Source organism: Vulpes vulpes, chromosome 10 (assembly GCF_048418805.1).
Source record: "Vulpes vulpes isolate BD-2025 chromosome 10, VulVul3, whole genome shotgun sequence".
NCBI classification, from domain to species: Eukaryota; Metazoa; Chordata; class Mammalia; order Carnivora; family Canidae; genus Vulpes; species Vulpes vulpes.
Genome location: NC_132789.1, coordinates 81,297,767 through 81,320,065, shown reverse-complemented (window position 1 = coordinate 81,320,065; position 22,299 = coordinate 81,297,767). Strand labels below are relative to the sequence as shown.

Sequence of the window (22,299 nt, the reverse complement as noted above, 5' to 3'; positions counted from 1 at the left end):
TTTTTATTTTTTTAATTTAATTTTTTTATTTTATTTATTTTTATTATTTTTATTTACTTTTTTTAGGATTTTTTCTTTTTAGGAAATGCAATTTTATACAGAAGGCCAATGTATTGAAGAATTAATAATAAAAATATGTTATATTTATAGAGCATTAAAAGTATCAGGTATTGTATTGTCTCATTAAAAGTTTAATATTTAATAGTTGTTAATATATATCATTTTTAAATGATCCTCAAAACATCTTTGGTAAGATGTAGGTACTATCATTTTTCTCATTTTATAGATGAAAAAACTAATATTTAGAAAAATTAGCTTATTCAGGTCACAATCCATGCAGTTATAGAGCCTGGATGTGATCTAGCAGTCTGGACTTAAAGAACTGTTTGTAGTTAGTATTTAGCTGTTTCTCAACTAAGCTTATTAAAACAGTCAGGAACTTAAGGCCCTCCCTGCTTAACTTAGCCTTTGTCCTAACTAGGGAAGCCTAAGGCTTTGACAAACACATTTTGAAAAATGTTTTAGAAAAAGGGAAATTGATTAAGAATTTTGAAACAATCTCACACTTAAAAGTTCTAAATACATTACAATCCCTCCCTCCCACAATTGTTTCAGACTACATTGCCAATGTATGTCTCAGCTCTCCAGAATGCTTTCATATGTCATTCCTATAAATAAAGACCTTCTTCTATATAACAACAATACATCCTTAGGAAATTAACAGTGATACATTTAATTTTACAACCCCATTCCTGTTCTACCAATTTAGCAGTGAAGTTGAATCACAGGTTGAATTTGGTTGTCCCTTCTCTTTACTCTCTTTTTAATATGGAACATTTCTTCACTCTTTATTTGACTCAGCATTTTTGAAGATTATAGGCCAGTTATTTTAAAGAATGTCCCTTAATTTGGGTTTCTTTGATCTTCATGAGTAACTTCAGGTTCTACATCTTTAGGGAAAGTAGCACAGAAGTGATGTTCTGTCCTTGTCATTGCATCTTAATACTTGAGGTACATGATTTTTATTTTGTCCCTTGACTGATGAGTGTTTACTTCTATTATATGATTAAGGTAGTATCTATATTTATTAAACTTCTCCACTGAAAAGATTCTTTCATTTTATTCAAAATTATTGCTATCAGCATGTGCTCAAAGTTTACTGTTTTATTCACCTGTTTTAAATCTGTTATTATCATCGTTTGTGTCAGTGCTCAAATTGCCTCAGATTTGGCCAGTGGGAGTCCCCTCCAGTTGATGCTATTACGTTTTGACAGTCTCTGTTGATTATTTGAGCAATTTCTTATGTTCTAGCAAAAGATTCTGTGCCCCATTTCTCTAAAATCAGGTGTATTTTAGTGGAGAATAGTAGTTAGAACCAGATTTTGTGGGGGTACTGGGGTGTCTCAGTCAGTTAAGCACCTGACTCTTGATTTCATCTCAGGTCATGGTCTTGGTTGAGAGATCGAGCCCCACACTGGGCTCCCTGCTCAGTGGGGAGTCTGCTTGAGTTTCTCTCCCTCTGCTTCCCCCTCCCCCGTTCTGTCTCAAAGAATTAAATCTAAAAAAAAAAAAAAAAAAAAAAGCCCCAAAACAAAACAAAAAAAATGAAAAAAGAAAGAAACCAGCTTAGTGTATTGAGCATACCCAATATACCATGTCTTGTATTGGATATGCTCATTGCTGTGTGATATTGCTGTTTCTAAGCCTTCTCAGTAAGGGGATATATGTATGTAATACATACATATATAAACATATTTACATCAGTATTTATTTTTCTGTCTTCATACATATACAAAAATCATAAATTCATTCCAACACTTCCAGTTACAGTCCAGAGTGAACAGGGTTTATTCTCTTTTTTTTCTTTCTATTCATAAGCCCTTTCATGAATGAGAACCTGGTTGGTTCTCTTATCCTTCCTACTTACTTCGTTAATTCCCCAGTATGTAACCAGTGTTCCAGTTCTCTCATTGTTCCCTCCCCTCCACAGATGCCCCTTTACCCCACCTAGGCTCTCAACCTATCCTGTGCTGTTGTCTTTTCACTCTATATGCTCTTCCCTATTTTGTAGATAACCTTTTTCTCCTGGTCTGGGATCATCAGTCACTCCCTTGTGTGGATGTTCTCTTCAGTCCACTTGGACTTTGACGTTGCATGCCAGGCCAACTTTCTAACCCTTCTTGGCTCTAGAACCTCACTGTATTTCCTGTGGGAAATAGGTATGAATCTCCATACCGTTTTCCAGAGTGGAGGTACTGGCTTGCTTTCCCACCAACAGTGTAAGAAGGTTCCCCTTTTTCCACAATCTTGCCAACATCTGTTGTTTCCTGACTTGTTAATTTTAACTTTCTGACTGGTGTGAGGTGGTATTTCATTGTGTTTTTGTTTTTGTTTTTTTAAGATTTTATTTATTTATTATGAGAGACAGAAAGAGGCAGAGACACAGGCAGAGGGAGAAGCAGGCTCCATGCAGGGAACCCAACATGGGACTCGATCCCAGGACTCCAGGGAAATTCTTCAATTTCGTTCATATACGTTCTATAGTTTTCAAAATACAGATCTTTACCTTCAATCATCCAGTAATCATCATCCAGTAAAAGGTTAGGTTTATTCCTAGGTATCTTAATGGATTTTGACGCAATTGTAAATGGGATCAATTCCTTGATTTCTCTTTCTTCTGTCTGTGTATAGAAATGCAATTGGGGGATTCCTGGGTGGCTCAACGGTTTAGCTCTGCCTTGGGCCCAGGGCGTGATCCTTGGAATCCCGGGATGGAGTACCGCATTAGACTACCTGCATGGAGCCTGCTTCTCCCTCTGCCTGTGTCTCTGCCTCTCTCTGTGTGTCTCTCAAGAATAAATAAATAAAAATCTTAAAAAAAAAAAAAAAAGAAATGCAATTGATTTCTCTGCATTGGTTTTATATCCTGCCATTTTGCTGAATTTCTGTATGAGTTCTAGCAATTTTTGGGTGGAGTCTTTTGAGTCTTTCAACATAGAGTATCATGTCATGTACGAAGACCAAAATTTGACTTCAGTGCTGATTTGGATACCTTTTATTTCTTTTTGTTGTCTGATTGCTGAGGCTAGGGCTTCTAATACTATATTGAACAACGGTGATGAGAATGGATGTCTCTGTCCTATTCTGACCTTAGGGGAAAAGCTCTCAGTTTTTCCCCATTGAGGATAATATTTGCTGTGGGTTTTTTGTATAATGCTTTTATGGTATTGAGGTATGTTTTCTCTATCCCTACGCTGCAGAGAGTTTTAATCAAGAAAGGATGCTGTATTTTGTCAAATGCTTTCCCTGCATCTATGGTGAGGATATATGGTTCTTGTCCTTACTTTTATTAATGTGGTGTATCACGTTGATTTGCAGATGCTGAATCACCCTTGCAGCCCAGGAATAAATCCCACTTCGTTGTGGTGAATAATCCTTTTAATGTAACTGTTGGATCCTATTAGCTAGTATCTTGATGAGAATTTTTGCATCCATATTCATCAGGGATATTGGTCTGTAGTTCGCCTTTTTGGTGGATCTTTGTCTTGTTTTGGAATCAGGGTAATACTGGCCTCAAAGAATGAGTTTGGAAGTTTTCTATATGCCATATCTTTTTTATCCATTCATCAGTTTTGGACATTTGGTCTCTTTTCATAATTTGGCTATTGTTGATATCAATTTTATTGTTCTTTACTATTAGCTTATTAAGTGTATGCCTTTATTTTATTTAATATTGTTTTAAAATGTTAATGATTCTAAGATTTACAATATGCATCTTTAACTTATTACAGTCTGCCTTCAAATAATAACATTTCACACATAATACAAGAATCTTAAATTCTTTATTCCCATTTCCCCATTTTCCTTTATGCTGCTATTGTCATGTACTTTATTTCTCCATTTCTTATAAAGTCCACAACATTTTGCTTTGTTTATTTTTTTCCACAACATATTGCTTTAAACAATTACTTTTAGAAAACATTTTAAATGTGAAAAATATTTTATATTCACTTATATATTTATTATTTTCAGTACTCTTTTTAAAATTTTTTTATTTTTGGTACTCTTTATTCCCTTATATAGATTCACGTTTCTGTTTGGTATTTTCCTTCCTTCTGAAGAACTTTAATGTTACTCATTGTGCAAATTTGTTGGTGACCAATTCTCACAGCTTTTGTTTGTTTGAAAATGTCTCTATTTAGTCTTTTATTTAGTTTTTTAAAGATTTTATTTTTAGAGAGGGTAGGGGGAAGGGCAGAGGAAGAGTAAGAGAGAATCTTAAGCAGACGTCCTACTAAGTGGGGAACTGGACACGGGGCTCGGTCCTACAACCCTTAAGTCATGACCTGAGCTAAAATCAAGAGTCGGATGCTTAATCGATTGACCTACTCACACGCTCCTGTTTTGTCTTTATTTTTACAATATAATTCACTGGGTTCTGAATTCTAGTTTTTTTTTTTTTCTTTTCTTTTCTTTACACTTTAAAGATGCTGATCCATCAGTGATTCTGACATGAAGTTTCTTGTCTTTCTTATCTTTATTTCTCTGTATTTAATGTGTCTCCTCATCACCCCTACTCCTATTTTTAAGATTTTTTTCTTTATTGCTATTTTTTTTTTAAATCAATGTAATTATGACTTATCCTGATGTGAATTTCTTTGTGTTTATCATTGACCTTCATGAATCTTTGGGTACTTTTCATTGAATTTGGAAAATTTTAGCTATAATTCTTTCAAATGCTTTCTACTCGCTTTTTTCCTGGGACTCCAATTACATGTTAGTCTACTTTATACTGTCTCATAGATCACCCATATGCTATTTATTTTAATGGGGGATGAGAGCTTTTTGTTTTGTATGATTAATTTTTGAGTTTCTATAATTATATATCATTACGTTCATAGTCTTCTGCAATATTTAAACTGCTGTTAATCCTCTCCAGTGAATTTTTTATTTCAGATTTCTTCATGTCTACAAATTCCATTTTTAGAAATGCTCTTTATCTTTCCACATTGTGCTCATGTTTTCTTTTGAGTATCTTTATGACACATTGTATTTTCCAATATGCTCACAACATTCTTTTTTTTTTTTTTAAGATTTTGAGAGAGAGAGGTAGTGCATGTGTGTACGTATGAGAGAGAGCACCAGAGAGAGCATGAGAAAAAGCATGAGCAAGGGGGAAGGGGCAGAGAGAAAGAGGGAGAAGCAGATTCCCCACTCACCAGGGCACCCAATGTAGGGCTTGATCCCAGGACTATGACCTGAGCTGAAGGCAGACACCTAACCAACCTAGGCATCCCATGACATTATTTTCTATTGCACATGTCCTTCTACAGCTTTGCAACTGCCTATTAAAGAGATGGCATTTATGTCTCCTCAGTTGCAGCTGGTCAGGCCCTTGTGGGTTTGTTGCCTGAGAATATGGATGACAGTTATTTCTAAGCCTGGGTCATAAAAAGTATATAACCTCTACCTTTTTTCTCTTTTATGTGATTCTCTTCCTGATGCTCATCTATCATGCTGTGAGAAAACCCACATCAAAAAGAGAAGCCCATGAAGAAATGGACCAAAGGCCAAAGCCTTAACTAATAAGCTCCCAGCCAATAACCAGCACCAGCTTTTCAGTCATATTAGTGAGCTGTCTTGGAAGCAAAGCCTTTAGATCTCAAGTCAGGCTGCCACACCTGAGCTGTGTAGAACTTCCCTTCTGAGTCCTGCCCAAATTCCAGATTCATAAACAAAATAATGATTATTTTTTAAGCCACAGGTTTCAGATGGTTTGCTGGGCCTGTAGGTAGATATTTATATTTTCTCTTTTAATTCCTTGTTTTTTTAAATCTGTCATCTCTGTCTTTTCCATATCTTTATTGACCAATTTTTTTCCCTTATTGCTGGTCACATTTTTCTGATTCTTATAGTAATTTTTGATTGGATGCTGGATTTAGTATTTTGTTTCATTTTATTTTATTTTTATATATATATATATATATTTTATTTATTCATGAGAGACACAGAGACAGAGAGAGAGAAGCAGAGACATAGGCAGAGGGAGAAGCAGGCTCCATGCAGGGAGCCCGATGTGGGACTCATCCCAGGACTCCAGGATTATGCCCTGAGCTGAAGGCAGATGCTCAAACCACCCAGGTGCCCCTATTGTTTCATTTTAAAAGAGGATTGGATTTTGTTCTGGCAGTCAGTTAAGTTACTGAGGAATCAACTTGATCTTTTTGAGAGTTGATCTCTTTACAGTGGGTTTGGAATACCTTTTACTCTAGGGTGGGGCTCAACAAGCCTTTTTGTAATAGGATAGATAGTAAATATTTTAGGCCTTGCAGACCATATTTTAGGCTGTTGCAGCTGTTAGAATTTGTAGTACAGAGCAGCTGTGGACAGTAGATAAATGAATGGATGCTTCTTTGTTTAAATAAAACTTTATTCACAGGAATAAGTGGTGGGCCACATTTGGCCTGTGAGCAATGTTTTGCTGATCTCTGCTCTAGGGCAGTAGTTCTTTAATTTCTTTGGTTTTATTTTATTTTAGGTTTTTTCTTTTTAAGATTTTATTTATTCATTCATGAGAAAACAGAGGGGAGGGGGGCAGAGTCACAGGCAGAGGGAGAAGCAGGCTCCATGCAGGGAATCCAACATGGGACTCGATCCCGGGTCTCCAGGATCACACCCTGGGCTGAAAGCTGGTGCTAAATCGCTGAGCCACCCAGGGATCCCCATTTTATTTTAGTTTTTAAAGATTTTATTTATTTATTCATGAGAGACATAGAGAGAGTCAAAGACATAGGCAGAGAGAGGAGAAGCAGGCTCCATGCAGGAGCCCAATGTGGGACTCGATCCTGGAACTCCGAGATCATATCCTGAGCTGAAGGCAGATGCTGAACCCCGGAGCCACCCAGGCATGCCTTTTTTTTTTTTTTTTTGGTTTTTGTACCATTAACTTTTATCTAGGTCTCCAAAGATCTTTTATTTTATTTTATTTTTATCTGTCAGTATTTACCATGTTAGAAATTATGGCTGAAGAATTTTAGAATATTTGTTCATCTAAAATTAAATAATGATTAACCTATTATATGTTTGCTTAAATAACATTTTTTGAAATGTAAAATAACTGTCTCCTCCAAAAAAAAAAAATAGTGAAAATAATGTTATTGATTTACTTTTTTGGTATGAATGTCTTTCATGACTGGCTTAAGAGAGAACAGCTGGAATCTCATATGTGCTTCTTCATTAAATCTTTTGCAACATCCCATGCCAGATAGTATTTGGAACACTCCACTGTGTACTCATAAGAGAGTGCTTCTGAAAAAGGCAAGTAACATCTTGGTATTATTAGGGATATAGTTGTGACCTTGTCAATCCCCCAAAAGGGTCTTGAAGTCCTCCACAAGTCCCTACACCACACTTTAAGATCACTTTTCTTGGGCAAGATTAGCCTCAAGTATACTAAGGCTTGACCCTTCTGGGATCTCAACTGAATATACTAAATATCTGAAGAGGTGTTTGTACTCTCCCCACTTTGGTTCTTGGGAACTCCAGTGATTCCCTACACTTTGTGACCTCTGGGAATTATTTAGCTTACTTTTTCCCAGTATTTGTTCCTTGCCCAGCAACTGCTGTTCTTTGCTTGTCTTTGTAGAGTTTCATCCTGTGCATGTGCAGGACACTGCGTGCAGACTTCTGGAGTTTTTCCACAGGATCACTCCTTCCTCAGCTTAGTGAGCCTGAAAGATTCTGTTAGGCTGTGCCCACCCTGCATTGCAGTCTGGAAATTGCCTTTCAGTTAGCAAGCCCAGTTGTTCTTAGAGTTCGCCTCATTTATATCCAGTCTCTCAGAATTCTTAGTGCTGTCTTCTGTTCAGTGTCTGCAGGTAGTTGTTTCATATGTGTTTGTCTGGCATTTAGTTGTTTATTGTGTGGGGGTCAAGTCCTATAGCAGTTACTTCTTCATGTGCAGACATCCCTGACTGGTGTTTTTTGTTTTGTTTTGTTTTTAACCATTACTGCTGACAAAATTACACTGAGGTTTTATATATCCTATTAAAACATGGTATTTGTTGTCTTACCCTTTAGTGAAAACTTGCATTTTAGCATTCTGTTTGTATTGATGAAAATTAACTTTTACATGAAGAGACATTTTTTAAATAATAAATTTATTTTTTATTGGTGTTCAATTTGCCAACATACAGAATAACACCCAGTGCTCATCCCGTCAAGTGCCCCCCTCAGTGCCCGTCACCCATTCACCTCCACCCACCGCCCTCCTCCCCTTCCACCACCCCTAGTTTGTTTCCCAGAGTTGGGAGTCTTCATGTTCTGTCTCCCTTTCTGATATTTCCTACCCATTTCTTCTCCCTTCGAAGGGACATTTTCCACCATTGTATGAGGAACAAAGAAGAATGTAGTCACTTATTCTAAATGTAAACCATTTGTTTGCCTTTTGTTTTAGGCAAGTTTGTGGACTCTTTATGTCTCAGTCTCTTAGTAATAATGTATCTAGAATGTTAACATGAAATGATAAATAGAATATTGTAACTATTTCGTTAGTGTTAAGTCTTGTGCCTCAGGAGTTAGTACCTTCTCTTATATATTGTAGTCCTACAGACCTGGATTCAAATTCTGGCTCTGGGCTTTACTAGATCTGTAAATCAGACTTTTTGCTTACCCTGCATCTGAGCCTCCATTTCCTTATCTATAATGGGGGACATGATTAAATAGGAATGAGACCTTCTGCTAACAGAGCTGCTGCCTATTTTTTTTTTTTTTTTTTTTGTAATAGAGCTTCTAATAACAATGCTTTAAACAAAGTAGAGGTTTATGTTCTCTTTCTCTTCATATAAGAGGAACCTGGCAATTCAAGAGTGGTATGGCAGCCACACAGTGTATTGTGGACTCAGATACCTTCTCTTTCGATTCTAGCATTCTTAGTTCAAGGGCTCTATCCTGAGGGTCACCTCAAGGTGCCTATTGGAATTCTACCCATCATGTCCATATCCTAAGCAACAGGAAGGAGTAGGTGGGGAAGGTAAGAGGGTGTGTCTTCCTTTAAAGAAACTTTATAAAATATAGTCATTTGATTCAAATCTCACTGGCCATAATTTAGCCATATGGTCATTTATAGATTTAAGGGAAGCTGGGGAATATAGTCTTTTAGCAGGATAATATGAAGAAGAAAGGGAAAAGGGGCTGTTAGGTTGGCATCCAGGAGCATCTGTTACTAATGTTTTCTCTTACAATTTCATGGGTTCCCAGTGAGTTGAGAAATTTATCCAGGAGTCAGCAAGTGGAGACCAAAATATCACCCTTGTAAAACCGACAAAGCTGATGCTTGAGAAAGGGGCTTACATCTGCAGTTACATGTGTTTCTTAATATTAAACCCTAGAATTAAACAGACATGCCCATCCAGTCATAAAAGTGCCAGGCCAGGTAGATCCTGCTCCTATTAAATTTATGGCATGAAGGAACAAAGTCAATGTATGTATCCTGCCAGCAGCTCTTTCTCAGAAGAAAGGGAAGGGTGGGTGAGGAATAGAGATGTTACTTATGTCGTCAGAAATGGGGAAGGGTTACTCTTTTCCCTTTTCCCTTCCTACAGTACTTTATCCTAAGAGTTTAGCATGTTGCTTGGCACTGAATAAGCATTCAGTATATGGTGATTATTATTATAATGGTGTTTTGAGTAATTTGAATAGCCACCATGATGTCTTAGAATCTATGTATTTAATCTTCCCACATGCATTGCTATTTGACATATAGCATGGTTTCTGTGCTATATTATTTTTTTTGCTGCACCATGAGATAAAATTGATAATTTTAAAAGGTTTTATGGATACCTTCTAGAGTAACAGTTTTTATTTTTTTATTTTTTTAAAGATTTTATTTATTAATAAGAGAGAGAAAGAGAGAGAGAGAGAGAGAGAGAGAAGCAGGCTCCATGCAGAGAGCCCGACGTGGGACTTGGTCTCCAGGATCAGGCCCTGGGCTGAAGGTGGTATTAAACCGCTGAGCCACCCAGGCTGCCCTAGAGTAACAGTTTTTAAACTTCTGGTGACGTTGTAGTTTCCTTTGCAAATGTAATGAAATTATGTATATAGCAAACATTATACCTATGATTTCTGGGAATACATGGATCTTAAGAACTTATGGCAGATAAAATTTAATGAACTACAGATACCTACATATTACTGTAAAGTAGTATCAATGACTGTTGAATAAGTTAAGTACAATTAATTAACAGGAAGGTAAGACCATGTGAGGCAGACAGAAGGACACATGTTTGAACTCCCAACTGTGCCCACCTACTAGCCAGTTATTATTAAAATAATGTTTTTTCTTATTTTAAATCAGTGAAATGAAGGTGATAATAGCTTCTATATCCAAGGTTGAGGAATGAATGAAATAATGCATATAAAGCCTTACTTCTGGGCCACAGTATCCACTTGCTATTTTCTAGCTGTTGCTGTTGTTTTTATAGTCATTATTGTTGTTACCCTTCTTTGCCTTTCTAATCTTACCCTGATGATCTTGTGGGTTCCAGTGACTAAATGATCGTGAATTTCATAACTTGGAGATAAAATATTCTGAGCAAACAGCTTGATCCTTTAGATCTGTTTTTGTTAAAAAGGAAAAGCAAAAGTCCTCAAGAGTCTTCATGATCTTTGATCTCTCCAGAATAAGAAAGACCTTTCACTCCCTGCCTCTGGCTCATCAGGGAAAAGATCTTCTGTATGCCCTTCAAAATTTCCCCGGCTTCCCTTACTTCCTCTTATGTCTCCTTCCTGGCCCACCAGAAAGAGAAAGATGTCAATTTGATACCTCTGGCCTCTTCTGAAAACCTGGAAATGGTATTTATCCTGTCAGCAGTTCCTAGGTATTTAAGTGTTTTACATCTTGATCTGTCTTTATTATTTAAGGAAAAGTCCTTAACTTTCCCCATTCCTTTCTGATGAATAGCTTGGGCTATAGAAGTTTGGTCCCCTCACTAAGAGCTACAGATCCCCTGCTGTTTTTATAGGTTGACTTTTGACACAGACTACTTCTGTTCAAGGAACTCATTGTTATTAAGTTAGTGCCAGTTTATACCAGAACTTAACTTTTAAAGCTCGTTTAAATAGACTTCTTAATGGTTTTTTTGGTTGATGTTTAAATTATCTAGTGTTTTTCTTTTTCCTAATGATCCAAGTAGCTTATACTCAATGCAAAAAAAATTAATCAGAAAATACATGAATCATAAGGAAGAAAGCTCTCCCATAGTTCTACTCTACCAAACTAGTCACTTTTATTATTTTTTATATGATTCTATGTACATCTATGTATGTGTAGTATGTATATATGTATTTATATAGAACATGTATACTTATAGATAGGTTTATTATACACCTTGAAATTTTTTTTGTTTTCCCCAAAATGCAGTCCTTCTGTATATATTGTTTTGTAATCTGCTCTTTCCTCTAACCTATATATGTATAACTTATACAATTTTATAGACTGAGTATAATTTATTTAACTAATTTCCTATTGAGATGATATTTAGGTTGTTTATGATTTTTTAGTAATTTAACCCCAGGATGGTAAACATTGTTCTGCATCCATTTTTGAGTAGTTGTGTTATCTTTGCTTTTTAATGCATTCTTAGAAATTGAATTCATGAGTCAAAGGCTGTGTACCATAACTGGTTGTGAAAGTACCTTTTTCTAATCAAATTTGAGTATTAGTCATTTTAATATTTTTCAGTGTGATAAAACTAATATCTGTATTTTAATTTCCCTTTCTTTGATTTCTAGAGATTAAACATTTTCATGTTTTTTGGCCACTTGCATTTTTCTGAGATTAATTTTGTGTTTTATTAGTATGCTTATCTTCCTAAGATATGTATGTTTTAAAGACGGCAGAATTTTATTTCTTGCAGTAAGACATTATATTTTAAAATTATGCTGTTGTAAAACATATGCTATAATATGTTTATATATTATAAAATTATATTACAAATGATTTTTTTTTTGCTGGACTTAATTTCTTACTGAGGTAGTTATTTTCAAGTATTGGCATAGGAAATTAAGTAATTTACTGATAAAACCAAGCTTGTTAGAATAATTTGTCTAAAATACAAATGAAGAAAACTGAAATTCTTAATGCTTATTTGCACTTTAAAGTTCCTCTTTTGGTTTAACTGTTTTTAATTTGCTAACATCTGGTTCTTGGCCATGTTCTTTTCGTTGTTGTTGTTGTTTTGAAAGATTTTATTTATTTGAGAGAAAGAGTACGTGCAAGTAGTGGGAGAAGAGGGCAGAGCTGAGCAGGGAGCCCAATTGAGGGCTGGATCCCAGAACCCTGGGATCATGACGTGAGTCAAAGGCAGACACTTAACTCACTGAGCCACCCAGGCATCCCTTGACCATCTTCTAGATAAGAGATGCCCATATAAATGTATATCTGTATATTCATTATTTATTTTTATTGCTAAAATGAAAGGAATTATAAATGATTGAAGTACTCATTTTAGCAAACTATGATCAGAAGTTGCTTTAGATATGATCTATCTGCATGATAAAGAGCATATTTTTATTTTATTGTTTTTAGAAGAAAAACAACAGTGAAGACATTATGTATTTATGCAGACTACAAATCTGATGAAAGCTATACTCCAAGCAAGATATCGGTCAGAGTAGGAAATAATTTTCACAATCTTCAAGAAATTCGGGTATGTCATTCACATTTTAAAAAATATGTCATCCTGTAAGTCTTGTTTTTAGAAAATAGTTATATTTGACATTAGATTAAAATGTTAATGTATGAGGAAAATTACTAATATTTAAGAAAACATTTTAAGTTTTTATATTTGAAAATTTTTTTGAATTCTAATTGTCATCTCACTTTTTTTCCAGTGTTTTATTATGGAGATTTTCAGACATACAGAAAAGCTGAATTGTATAGTGAACTGCAGTGTACTAACTTTGTAGATTCTATAATTATTATTTTGCTATATTTACTTTATTATAATCTGTCCATCAGTTCATCTGATTTTTATATACATTTCAGTATAAGTTGCAGATATTTGTACTTACCACCTCAGATACTTCAGCATGTTCTGTGATAACTGGAATTACGAATATTTGCTTGAGGTTCATTTTTTAAAGTACAATTATATACAGTTTACACAAATCTTAAGTGTATTATTTGGTTTTGACAAAAGCAAACATATGTGTAATCCCGACTCCTGTTGAGTTATAGAACATTTTCATTACCCCATAAAATTCCCTCATATCCCTTCCCCATCAATCTCCATCTCTATCCTACTCTCAGAGGTAAGTGTTGTTCTAATTTTTTTGTTTGCTTGTTCATTCATTCTATAGATCAGTTTTGCCTCTTCTAGCATGTTGTGTAGATGGAATCACAGATGATATAACTTTTTATAAGGCTTCTTTTGCTCAGCCTAATTTTTTGATAATCCATCCCTGTTGTTGCATGTAAGAGTGCTTCATTCTTTTATATTCCGGAGTTGTACTCCATTGTTTGAATACCCCAACTTATTTATCTGCTATATAACTTTTTGAAACTATTAGGATAATGCTTTTGTGACCTGAATGTTATTAGTCCCACAATATTTACATTTCAGAGATACCTTCAATGAGTTTCAACTTTGTACTTGTTAAGTTCTGGCCCTTGTCAGAAAGTCACTGAGCTCAAATAATCATTAAAAATCTTTTAAATTAGGTGATTCTGTGAGATCTGGGAAGCACCTGTGATTTTTGAAAGACCTCCAGCCAATTTGTGGCCTGGACTAATTTGACTTAGTGTTTATAAGACCTCGTCTCTACATTTATATTTCTTCCCTGAGTTAGTTAAAATACTTAATAAGAATCACATATTCTTGGGGCATCTGGGTGGCTCAGTGATTGAGCATCTGCCTTTGGCTCAGGGTGTGATCCTGGGGTCTTGGGATCGAGTACCTATCAAGTACCTTTCTCTGCCTATGTCTCTATTTCTCTCTGTGTGTCTCTCATGAATAAATAAGTAAGATCTTTAAAAAAAAGAGAATCACATATTCTTTCATTATTTACTTATTTAATGCAGTGTTGGTTCCTTGTGAAATTTATTTATATACTGACAAATAAGTAAGGACATTGTCACACACAGGCATGTTGGTTTTTTGTTTCTTTGTCCTTCTTTGAGATAAGTTTGTCACTTTTTGAGATGATCACCTGGTCTTAACCTTTTTCTTTTCTTTTTTTTTTTTTTAAAGATTTTATTTATTTATTCATGACAGACAGAGAGAGAGAGGCAGAGACACAGGCAGAGGGGGAAGCAGGCTCTATTCAGGGAGCCTGACATGGGACTCAATCCTAGGTCTCCAGGATCACACCCGAGGCTGAAGGCGGCGCTAAACCACTACCCCCTGGTCTTATTCCTAAAGGAAGATAAAGTTATCTCCCTTTACTTTTAAAGAATGATCCTATAAATTTTCTTTTTCTTTTCTTTTTTTTTAAATTTTCCTGAATACTAATTTATCTTTGAAAAATAGTCCTAAGTAAGATACTCTTCTTTTGGTTTAAAAATACTTATTTTGCCTGACCATACTGGTTAATATGTACTTTCCAGGCTTGAATAAATTCACAAATTGATCAGTTCTTCATTTTCTTTGTAAGTTTCCTCATTTACTTCCTCAAGTACTCTAAAATGTACTTTTTTCATTCATAACATTTTAGATTCTTTTTATTACCATAATTATATTGAATCTTTTGCCAGCCCTTCTTTTAGTCATGTATCTGATACATTTAATCAGTATTTAGTGCTTTAAAGACTTGAGATGCTACTTTTTTACTTTGTTAAACATTTTGTATTTACACAAGATTGGGTTACTCATATTGAGCAGCCTTTTGGGAGCAGAGCTGGCTTGTTTTGGTTTAAAATTAAAGGTTTGTCCTTTAATCTCTCAGGGATTATGAATTATGTGACACACTGAAAATCAGATCTTGATCCAAAATGTGTGGCATATATTTGAAACGTCCACTAGATGTCACCATTGTCCTTTAATTCCTGGTCTCAGTCTAGTTGTTAGTAAGACCTTAAGTAGTCTTAGTTGTAACCCGTTTTTCTCAGAGTATATATATTCAAATATCTTTGATGCATTTGGGGAAATTTACATCTTCATACATGATTTCTAGGCTTATGTATTAAATATGTACTTTGTATTCTGTTGTAAATTGGACAAACTTGAAATGGTATTTGGACCATTGCAGAATACTTTAATCTGGTTTTTGCTTCTGTTATATCACTTAAGTACTGAAACATTAGCCACATAGAATAAGGCCTCTTTTAGGTAGTCTCTTAATTTTATTCCAAGTATGTTTATATTTCTGTGTAGTGACCACATAACCTCATGAGACCAGTAATACTAAACGTTACCAGGTGATAATGTAAGTTGTTTTCCTGAAAAACTTAATGAACATACTGCTTTTCTGCCACAGTTCTCACTAAGGAACCATAATTTTTGGATTTTGCTTTAAGATATTAGTGCCACCTTTGCAGCTCATGATATAAAGTATACTTTATCTTTTAATTATACATCTTTATATGTGATTTATTCTGTTTACCTTTTTTTCTAAGATAAGGAAATAATCTGATATTTTGTTTTTTAAGGGAAGATAAGTAGATCATGATTTTATTTGTTTAAATTACTACTCTATAGGATCTAAACTGTTATTTTTAAAAAATCTTTCTTCCAACTCAGATACTAAGACAAGTGATTAAAGTAGTGTTAACTTTTATGAGGTTTTTAGAGCCATCATTTCATTAGTTATAGGACTGATTTAACTGAGTGGAAAATCCAACTAAATCTTTTTATATTTTTCCATGGAGGCTTGCCCACGGGAGGGTGTAGTGTGTATTAGAGTGTTTAATGGGTTTTCTTTTTTTACTAGAAATTATGGATTTGTTTACTTGAAACATTCTAAAAACCTACTTTCTGGCATTTTATCATTGATTTGAAGTAGTAACTTTACAAAAATTTAGTTCAGGGCAGGAAAAGCTAATGGCTACCATATCAAAAAAATATTCTTTTTCTATCCTGTGTTTTCCTTCATTTCAGTTATAAAGCACACTGTTCTATCTTGATCTTTGTAACCTCTGTTGAAAAATCTCTATGGAGAGATCAGGCCTTCCCTTTACTCTTCCAGAATGCATATTTCAACCTCTATACCTGAGGAGGCATTTACAGTGGGAATGAAGTTTAGACTTTCTGCTTAATGATTACAAGATACTAACACTAGGTTTGGTCAAATAGAATGTTTTGACACCAAAGCTTCTCTTGAATAACTTCCTTGATAACATGAATTCATTTATGCCACTCATGCTACTTTTTTGTTTTTATGATTGTCTGCTCTACAGAAGTTGGGAACCAATAGCCTAAGAACATTTCATGAGATGTGTGTCATTTATTGCTTCCACAAGATTCCTTCTGTATAGAAGTGAGGATTTAGCATTTCAGAGTCTTTATGGCATTATTTTCTTAAAACACTTCATCACAAACTGTGTTACTTTTATGCAGAAAGTCATGTCTATCATGACATTGGAGGGTTATTCAAGAGAAGTTTTCAAATAAAGATATTTGCTTTAAAATTTTTTATTTATCCCGTTGGTTATTTATTTATTTTTTTTTCAAGTAGGCTTCATACCTAATATAAGGCTTGAACTCAAAGCTGTGTGATTGAGAGTCATGAGGTCTACCAACTAAGTCAGCCAGGTGCTCTGCTTTTAAATTTTTTAAATCCTTTGCCTTTTAGCATTATGTTTTGGTTTAATGCTGTTTTTTCCCTTTGCCCTCAGAAGGAAAAATATGTGTGAAGGAAATGTTTTGTCATTTAGAAATCAGAGTAGTCTATCTTAGATTAACCATTTTAACATTGAAGAAAACATCTCCAGCTAAAATTCAAGGAAACTTAAAGTCCTTTTCAGTTTGTTAACTAGTTCTTTATCTTTTTAAAAGTTATTATAGATATTTTTGTACTTAAAAATGAAACTAAAGTGGTTTATTAGATGTAGAATGACAGGTCTCAAAATTATTTCTATATAGTTCTGTAAAAAACAACTTGTTAACTGACGGTTAAGCAGACACTTTCAGCATATGTGAAAGTTGTCCTTTGATTCATTGTTAGCATTTTGCTTCTAAAATTTGTGACCGCAAAGGATAGAATATTAATGGAACACAAGATTGAACACTTAAGTGAATTTTAAGCTTTGTTTTTGTCTTCAAATAATAAAGCTGTTACCAAAAGATTTTTTTTTTTTTTAAGAGGAAGCTTGAAACAAATCATCAATGTTAAGAGAGCTGTAATGATATTTTTCTTTTCTTCCATCTGGGTGAGCCTTTAGGCTCTCTTCCTTATGTCTTGAATCAGTAGCATGGCTATGGGAGTCCACATTTGGTACTTTGACAAAAGTGGTTAAAAAGTCAGCTCTTCTATTAGCAGAACATTTACTATTATAATTTGAGTTCTGTTAATGTGTGTGGTAGTGTAAGAAGATGCAGACAAAGTCTTTAACTCTATCCATTGATCTTAAAATCTACTTATATTTACTTTCTAATGAGGGGTCTGTTTTAAACAACTTCATATAAAGTAGAATGATTTAGGCGGTACCTATAAACATAAATTGGTTTGATAGGACAGTGTTTAATTTATTGAGCCTTTGGAAAAAATGGTTTTTGCTGAATTTAGGTAGTTTAAAAGAAATTTTTTTAAATTTGAGAGAGAGCAAGTGAGTGTGAGAGAGAGAGAACAGGAGCAGTAGAGAGGATTAGAGGGAGAAGCAGACTCCCTGCTGAGCAGGGAACCCGATGTGGGCTTCCATCCTAGGTGGGGTCATGACCTGAGCTGAAGGCAGACTCTTAACTGGCTGAGCCACCCAGATGCCCCCAAAAGAAAATATTTTTTTAAATTAATTTTTATAACTGACCCTAGAACATCTTTGAAATGAGTGTGGAATATTTTGTTGCAATACATATAATTTTTAGGCCAGAAATTTTATCTTCTCTTATCCCTTTCTAAAAGTAATATATGCAATTTAAAAAAAGTTATTCATGATTACACATTACTTATTTCCAAAATGGAGTTGAGAGGACTATGCATTTGGGGTATATTTCCTTTTGAATCTAAAATGTTACACAGTGGAATATATGTATATTTTTAAAGATCTTATTTATTTTGATAGATAAAGAGCAAGCATGAGTGTGAAAGCAGGAGAGGGAGAGAAGGAGCGGGAAAGAGAGAATCTCAAGCTGATATCACACTGAGCCTGGGGCCCCACACAGGGCTCCCATCTTCCCACCCTGAGATCATGACCAGAACTGAAACTAAGAGTCAGACATGTAACTGATTGAGCCACTCAAGCTCCCCTTTATATATATTTTAAGAGAGTAATATTCTTTGTCTCTTGTTTTTTGTTGTTGTTGTTTGACCACAGACTGTAGAGGTATAATCTAGCATTCCCATTACAAGACAGATTCATGCTTTATTTAGTAGATGCTTATTTATGGCCTGCTAAGTGCCAGGCCTTATATTAGGTACTGGGAATACAGTAAAGATAATCACTGTTTCTGCCCTTAAGCACTTCATAGTTTGGTGGAAAAGACAGGCAAATAAATAAAAGATTACAATAGCGTTTAGTACATACACATGGAGCTGTGGGAACACAATGGAATATTAGGAGCAATGGCTTAAAAAGTTTTTCTAAAGGAGGTGATGGTTCAACTGAATCTTAAGGATAAATATAAAACCTCAGGTGGGGATCAAGTGCAGGCATTTTAGAAGGGGCATGGTGTATAGAAAGGTATAGAAGCTGGTAAAGCATGGCATAATGGCAGAACTGCAAGTAATTTTCCTGGAAGTTGGGTAGGTATGGAGGAGTGGCAAGAAAGACTGAGGAAGTATGTATGCATTCTACACATTTATTGTGATGGTAATGGTAATATGGCCTCTGTACGTAAGGAGTTTACATTCATTCAGGGAATTGTTACAGTGAAGATACATAGGCCAAAATCAGATTGTGCTTAATGTTAGACTTCTAGGGAGTTTTAGACTTTAAATGAGGAGACATTGATAAAGTTTAATTTGGGGAATGCTGGGGCTGGAGCAACGGGAAGACGGGGTATGTAGTATCCAGGTGAAAATTATGAAGATTTAACCAAGGCAGTGGGAATTGGATTCAAAAGAAAGGGATGTTGTTGAAGTAGAATGAAAAGGGCTTGTGACTGATTGTTAGAGTATACTGGAAGTATGGGTGGGGGTTCAAGTAGGTAGAAGAGAGCATCTCACATTTGGCGCCTGTTTGATTGTTGCCATTAATCAGAAATGGAGTGCAGAGTTAAAGAACTCTGGGGTTGGAGAGAAAGGTTAAGCTAATGAGATTAGTTTTTGTCACTAATTTCCAGTATTTTTTTCAGACGGAGGGCTTTTTAGTGGGTAATTGAATTAGAACCCAAGGAAAGAAGTTTTGGTTAGAGGTGTAGTTTTGAGAATCATCAGTTAATAAATAGAAGCTTAGGTGTGAGTTCTGATTCATTCAGGGAGTGCATGTAGTAGGAAAGAAGAGTGTTGGGGCTGGAACTATGGAAATGCCAGTATTCAAGGGCTGCGAACAAAAAGATGATTCAATGCGAAAAAGCTGGAGGAGCTGCCAGCAACTAGAAGGAAATTGAGAGACAGACTGAGAATGGTCAGGAGTATCTAGTTAGATGAGGACTGAAGGCTTCCTGCCTAAGCCTGTGTTTTAACAGGCAATTTATTTAATGCGATTCGGTACTAAGGCAGCTTCTGCAAATAGTTTAATCACTCTTTGGAATAATAGTTTCTGCAATTATAGATTGAGACCAGTGAAATCATTTAATAGCAGGAATTCAGTTTTTCCTACTCTAGTATTTGAGCCACATAAGAAGATTCTGAAGGAGATTCTTGTTTTGTTTCATGATGTTTTGAATTGGAAGGTTTTATACTGCAGATGCATACTTAAACTTTGAAGTTGATGAGGTTTCTTTTAAGAGTATTGTGCTCCAGAGTGGCTTTTCTCAAATGCTCTTTCATAGCAGTTAAGGAAGAATTGCACTGTTTCTTTTAGGCAGAGTGACAGTAGTAACAGCCGGAGGCAAAGAAAACAAAATTAAAAACCCTTTATTTAATTATATGGCAGGATACAATACAATAAAAATATGCACCTTAAAAAAATAAAGATCCTGCGGTTTCAGAGACATAGATTATCAACACCCTTTATGTTGGAAATAGTAGGGACTTAATAAAAAGTTGTCAAATAAGTATACCAGCAGTCGGTCACTATGCTTGCCCATGCTTGTATAGTTTGCTTCAAAAAAGATTCTGGACAGGTCTGGTTCCTTCTAAAAATTAAAAAAGTTTTTAAATTGCTATAGAAAACATAAAATTTACCATCTTGACATTTTTAAGTATATAGTTCAATAGTTAAGTGTATTTACATTGTTGAACAAAAGTTATCCAGAATTTTTTCATCTTGCAAAACTGAAAATCTATATCCATTGAACAATTCCTCCTCACCTTAGCCCCTAATAACTACCATTCTACTTTCTGGTCCTATGAATTTGGCTGCTTTAGATACCTCATGTAAGTGGGCTCATAGTATTTGTCTTTCTCTGACTAGTTTATTTCACTTAGCACAGTGTCATCAAGGTTCACCCAGGTTGTAGCATATGACAGGATATCTTCCCTTCCCTTCTTTCTCTTCCCTTCCCTTCCCTTCCCTTCCCTTCCCTTCCCTTCCCTTCGGCTAAATAACATTCCACATTATGTTTATCTATCCACCTGTTGATCGACCTTCCACAGGAGGTATGAATAATGCTGCTATGAACATGAGTATGCAAACATAAATATCTCTTGGAGATCCTGCTTTCATATCTTTTGGGTGTATACCCAGATGTGGGATTTCAGGATGATAAGATGGTTCTATTTTTAATTTTTTGTCTCTCTCAGCAATATGACTCACAGGAAAAGCAAGTTAGTAGCAAGACTTGATACAGAGAGGTAGTGCTATGAAGAGGGTGGGAGGGTGAAGGGCCATGTGCATTCTGAAGTTTTAAAGTTAGAAGAGTATAGACTATGAGATATGAGAGGAGGTAGGTTGGTGTAGAACGAATAGAGTAGGTGCAAGGACACAGATTGGTCAACAGAGAGAAAAAATAGAGTTGAAGGAATGGCTGGTGCTCCCAGTATTTTTCATTTGCTGATCTTTCTGGTACCTGGTTATTTACTTTATCCAGGGTTCCCATGGCTATCTAAACTTTTTGATAAGCTCCCTTTCCCTGTGGAAAAATTTTTTTTAAAGATTTTATTTATTCATAAGAGACACAGAGAGAAAGAGAGGCAGAGACACAGGCAGAGGGAGAAGCAGGCTCCATGCAGGAAGCCCGACGTGGGACTCGATCCCAGGTCTCCAGGATCACACCCTGGGCTGAAGGCAGGCGCCAAGCCGCTGAGCCACCCGGGCTGCCCTGTGGACTTGAATGCAACTTTCTTTATGCTTGGCAACTAAAAATGGCCCTAATTAGAACAGAAGGAACTGCAGCAAATTTTGCTGAAAAACTACCTGCTGAAAAATTTTATCATAGTTTTAAAATAGATTTTATTTGAGGTCAGCCCACTCAGGACCTTCATTTTTTTTCCTCAGCCTCTTATTTTATACATGGTGAATGAAGAATGAATGATCTCAAAATTAGTGGCAAGTAGCAGATCTTTGATGGTATCAGTGCTGTGTTTGGAAGAGGAGAATCAGCACGTCACTTTTGATCTAGATTGGATTGACCATCATAGAACTGTATTTTGAGTCCTTAATGCACTGTTACTTGTGTTTCTCATGTCTCCTGTTTATTCAGCACTCTCAACATGCATGTCCCTGTGCTAAGCAGTCACCACTTACTATTTCGTTCTGTCTCCAAAGTTCAAGTGGTGATCAGATGCTCTTTAGTACTCCTACATTCAGGTAAAGTTGAGACTTAGGTTACATGGACCTTTGGCTATGTGGTTCATTCTAAATGTTTTGAGAGTGTTAGAGCTGAAAGAAACTTTAGAGGTAATCAATTTCATCAAAAACTTAGAAACTGAGCAGTCAGGCAAGTGATATAACATGAAGATTCCATGCCTTTGTGCAAAGGAGGCAGCTTCTGTTCAGTTTCAGCTTTTATTACCACATGGGAAGGTAGGCCCAGTGATGTCAATCTTAAAATTTTTAACGAGAGAGTGGAAATCTTGATTTTAGTGTGAAATTTCCCAATTCTT

General features: G+C 35.4%; 1 protein-coding gene across 8 annotated transcripts in view; it reads left to right on the top strand.

Annotated features, from left to right (window-relative positions):
* ANAPC10 (anaphase promoting complex subunit 10) overlaps nucleotides 1-22,299 on the top strand; it is a 228,208-nt gene that overhangs the window by 19,271 nt on the left and 186,638 nt on the right. For 7 of the 8 annotated variants that reach the window (XR_011994967.1, XM_072724751.1, XM_072724752.1 and 4 more), the window contains exon 4: nucleotides 12,587-12,707. Coding sequence is in view for 7 of the 8 variants with exons in the window: in XM_072724751.1 (XP_072580852.1) it covers nucleotides 12,587-12,707 (121 nt within the window). In the remaining variant the exon portion in view is untranslated. Of the gene's footprint in view, nucleotides 1-12,586; nucleotides 12,708-12,891; nucleotides 17,280-22,299 lie in introns of those variants that run through there. The other variant, XM_026018172.2, reaches the window with a different exon arrangement.